Source organism: Pinus tabuliformis, chromosome 4_1, assembly GCF_031772625.1.
Source record: "Pinus tabuliformis cultivar Carrire ecotype Pingquan chromosome 4_1, CPIR1, whole genome shotgun sequence".
NCBI lineage: Eukaryota > Viridiplantae > Streptophyta > Pinopsida > Pinales > Pinaceae > Pinus > Pinus tabuliformis.
In genome coordinates, this window is record NC_142303.1 from 473632950 (window position 1) to 473637954 (window position 5005).

The following is a 5005-nucleotide window of genomic DNA, read 5'->3' on the forward strand; positions in this document are numbered from 1 at the left end:
GCAGAACAATGAATGGAAATAGAGTCCAAAATGGAGAATTTACTGCCTCTGGATATCATTTTTTCACAATATTTTAAGACAATCAACTAAGCAGAACAATGAATGGCAATAGAGTCCAAAATGGAGAATTTACTACCTTCGGATATTAGAGTCCAAAATGGAGAATTTACTCCCTCCGGATATTAGAGTCCAAAATGGAGAATTTACTCCTTCCGGATATCATTTTTCCTAGAAACTTTTCAAACACTAATTTTGTGACTAAATTTATTTAGTTGACTTTTAAAAAAGGATAATTGATTTTATTACATCGTTTATAAAATTGAGAATTTGAAAACCATGGTATAGAAATTAGATATATTATTAATTATAAACTTAATTTTTTAAATAATGTTGATTTCATTACATTATAGAATTGACTACATGATATAGATTTCACTTATTTCAACGAGTTCTCCACAATTAGATAGCTTCAATTTAATATTCATTATCTTTAAAATACTAGCATCATTTAGTGATATCATTGTTTCTGAATTGGTATTGAACATTTCTCTAGTCATTCATTGTGGTGATTTTTTAAATGCTTCTCTTCTTTTTTTTCATTTTTTTTTTTTCAAAGACAGGGCTTGATTCTTTTCTTTATGTTGCCATTTGGTCTTTGTTGTCTAGTGGCCTTAGAAGTCTTGTGATAATTAGTGTTTGATTTAGAATTAAACAAGGAGGCACCTAAGAGGGATTGACCGGACTTATAAGAGGATTCTTTTCCTTATATTTCCATTTAGTCTGTGTTGTCTAGTTGCCTCAGAAGTCTTGTGATAACTAGTGTTTGGTTCAGAATTAGACAAGGAGGCAGCTAAGAGGGATTCACTGGACTTATAAGAGATTACGTTTCACATACACACGATTCTAACGTGAAAAATTGAGGTTAGTGAGATTAGCTTATTTGCTCTATCTATGTTGGAATTCATGTAATTTATTTTCTATGGTATCTATTGATGAACATTTCATAGCCATGTCATCTTTCTAGTTTAGTAATAAAATTGATTTTGCTATATTGAATTGATACATGGATTTTGAAACTCATTTTAATTTTATTTTCTTTACAATTTTGACATATTTTAATCTAATTTTGACATAAATTTAATTTTTAAAAATTTGCTATTGAATAGAAGAAATTTTGTTTTAATAAAACAATTTATATACATTTTTTTTGTTTATATATATATATATATATAACTTTTATTAAAATTTAAAAATAATGGTTTCTAAAATATCATACACCTTTTTTAATTATTAAATAATTAAAATTTAATGTATTTTAAAAGTTATATGATTATCTATTTTATTATCTCATTTACATAATGTTTATATCACAATTTCTTATTTACATGATAACTCAACCTTACTCTCTCTCCCTATATATATATATATATAATACATACAATATTAGGTGTCCATATATAAGATATTCTGTACATTATAATTTATGTATAAATGAGAGATTATATTTAAATGGAATATTTTATTTTCTTAATTTAAAAAAAAAAAAATATTTGGTTTAGGTTAAGTATAAAATTTCTTATTAAATATCTACATGAATTTTTTTTTTTCAAGTATTGTTTTTATGTTCATATATATTAAAAAAATACGTTATATATATATATATATATATATATATATATATATATATATATATATATATAATGTCTGTGTTGTCTAGTTGCCTCATAAGTCTTGTGATAACTAGTGTTTGATTTAGAATTAGACAAGGAGGCAGCTAAGAGGGATTGATTGGACTTATAAGAGATTACGTTTCACATACACACGATTCTAACGTGAAAAATTAAGGTTAGTGAGATTAGCTTATTTGTTCTATCTATGTTGGAATTCATGTAATTTGTTTTCTAGGGTATTTATTGATGAACATTTCATAGCCATGTCATCTTTCTAGTTTAGTAATAAAATTGATTTTGCTATATTAAATTGATACATGGATTTTGAAATTCAATTTAATTTAATTTTTTTTAAATTTTGACATATTTTAATTTAATTTTGACATAAATTTAATTTTTTAAAATTTTGGAATAAATTTTGTTTTCATAAAACAATTTATATATTTTTTTATGGTTGAACTATAATAAAAGTTCTTGTTATATATATATATAAATACAAGTTCTTGTTATATATATATATATAAATAAATGTTTTTGTCTATTTCACGATCACTTCGACAATGCCTTCAATAATTAGGTTACCTAGGTTTACTTGGGTTATGTTGTGATAGCCGTCAGTTTAGGATAAGTTCCATCCACCTGAGACCATTCTGAAGGAAAACGCCAACCACAAACCTTCTATCTGTACACGTGAATAAATTGATGTTGGAAATGGTGTGAACCATGTACTGGTAAAGGCTCAAATGCACTTACACGTGAGTAAATTGTTGGTCCAAATGGGTTGGACTATAAATAAATCGATGTTCGAAATTGAAAGCTGATTTGACGAGTTTCAAATCGTTGACCCCAGGAAAATTTATTATTATTTAAATGTGTTAATTATAAATTGTTTGTGTTCAGTTTTTTTTGGTGATTTATAATGAATTAAGTAAAGTTTTTGATAAAATTTATATGGAGAACTTTTTAACTCACCAATCAACTCAACTAGTATAACTTATAATTTTTTATTATTTATAATATATTTTAAAAATATATATAAATTTAATTAACATATATTTTTAAAATTAAAATTTACCAAAAAAATACAAAATTAAATTCGATTGCGTGCATTTGATTTCGAAATATTCCCCAAAAAAAACAAAAAAATGCTAATCTACCCGTACATAAAAGAATAGCAACATAGTTTAAAATAAAAAGAGAGCGATAGAATGAACGCCAGAGTGCACAAAATTCTTAGGGGTGTCACATACGCGTTGGTATATATGATGATGTGTTTCCTGAGTTGGCAACATTTAACTTAGTGCCGACGGCAGATCAATAGCACATGAAAATCGAGTTGCGGCAGTGAACTCAAAAAGCAAGCGCAGTGAATTGGAATGCCAACTCAGAAAAAGACCCCACGCACTCGACACGGTTTCCATTTCTCTATATGCCTGCTTCTTTACAGCAAACAATCTCATCCTCGTCCATTGTCGCAGTCAATTGGAATGCCAACTCAGAAAAAGACCCCACGCACTCGACACGGTTTCCATTTCTATATATGCCTGCTTCTTTACAGCAAACAATCTCATCCTCGTCCATTGTCGCAGATATTCACTTGCGGAAATACCTCTATTTGTCCCGAGTTCAAACCCTATAACTTTCACAAACTCACTGTAAAGATTTCAAACTTCACCAGTACGTTGTCAGTCCTTTGCAACAACTCAACATGACCAAACACTGGCAAAATCAGAACCGCCACAGCAGTCCCAAAAGCTGCGCACCGAAGTCGCAGCAGTTCAAGGGAGTTCGACAGAGAAAATGGGGGAAATGGGTGTCGGAAATTCGAATGCCTAATTCCAACGGCAGAATTTGGCTAGGCTCCTACGATACCCAAGAAAAGGCTGCCCGCGCCTACGACTTTGCTGTGTATTGCCTGAGAGGGTCCAAAGCTAAGCTCAATTTTCCAGATTCCCCACCCGAAATTCCCAACGGTTCATTTCTATCGCCGGCGCAAATTCAGGCCGCCGCCGCCAAGTTCGCTGCCAAAAAATTCCGGCCACTTTCGGAAGGCGGCGCGGCCTCCTCGTCGTCCCGTTTGAACGCGGAATGCGGCATTGACGGCCAACAGATTACGGCGGAGCAGAGTTCCGCATTTCGAGTTTCAGTACCACTTGAACGTCTACCCAGTAGCGAGTCTCTAAATGTGGAGGATATTCCTCTCCTAGATGTTTCAGTGGAGGATTTCGGAGTTTTCTTCCAGCAGTCGAAGACCAATGGACAGGGGGTTTCTAATTATTTCTAGACAGTGGCCAGTCTCCACATAGAGAGGAAAAGAAGATAGCAGTAGTCTAAAGAGAAAGCCAGTAGTTTAATTAGCCAGAGGAATTCCTGGAAAGTTATGGAAATTCTGGTCATATTTAGAAAAAATTTAGCAAAGCTTTTTGTAAATCTAAATTATAGTTGTTAAACTTCAAAATTTAAGGTGTCTTGGACGTTTTTGATGGCGCTGAATCTATTTCTACCATCAAAAACACTATTCAAACACTGCGTCTACAAGATTTTTTGAAATTTTTTTGCCCACATTGCGATGGCTTTTCACTGTCTGGGCAATTCCTCCGCCTCGGTAGAGGACTCCGTTCTAGAAAGTAAAGAGGATTGTAGGAGTCATACTCTTACCTGTGTTATTTTTTATTTTTTTGCAGATATTTATGTTTCAGCTTGATAATCATGTCCACAGAGAGTGTCCAAATTATAAATTCTTTATATATTAAAATACTTACAAAGCAATTATAAATCTCATTTTTATACCTACAGAAAGTAGATTATACAATTTGAGTGGGCTTAATAGTTAAGAGCATGTGTTTCCTCCTAAGAGGTCACATGTTCAAAACCAGAGGGGTAGATCATATGTATGTCTTTGTAGACGTAGCATTGAAATCACTGGTGTGTAGGGGGGTCCCTTGTCCCACAAACAAGGGGGTCTCATACACCAATGTGGTGTCTAGTGGATGTGACCTTAAAATTGGACAATAATAATATTGTTTATGTTAAATTTCTAAATAGATTTTATAAAATTCATTAAAGTTTTGAAAAAAATAAATATTTTGAAAATTAAAAATAAATTTTGAAATTTGTTAAATATGAATATCTATTTTTTATTGGTTCATTCAAATAAAATGACTAATTTCATAGTGTTTAAAATTGAATTGTCATAATTTGTTTGTTTGTTTGTTTTTTTTGTCGTTGTTTGTGATCCTCCAGGCTTGACCCGTGGCTTGAGGAATCATCACGTAGGGGTATCTAAGTTGTCAAAGTCACTCAGAGATCGCAGCGGGCCGGCCTGGGCCACACCA

General features: G+C 31.6%; 1 protein-coding gene across 1 annotated transcript; it reads left to right on the forward strand.

Moving 5' to 3' along the window:
* Positions 1-3255: 3255 nt before the first annotated feature.
* On the forward strand, positions 3256-4345 carry LOC149176524 (ethylene-responsive transcription factor ERF012-like). Its single transcript, XM_089423141.1, has one exon. The coding sequence runs from the start codon at positions 3379-3381 to the stop codon at positions 3952-3954; it is 576 nt and encodes a 191-aa protein (XP_089279267.1). The 5' UTR covers positions 3256-3378; the 3' UTR covers positions 3955-4345.
* The last annotated feature ends 660 nt before the right edge of the window (positions 4346-5005 follow it).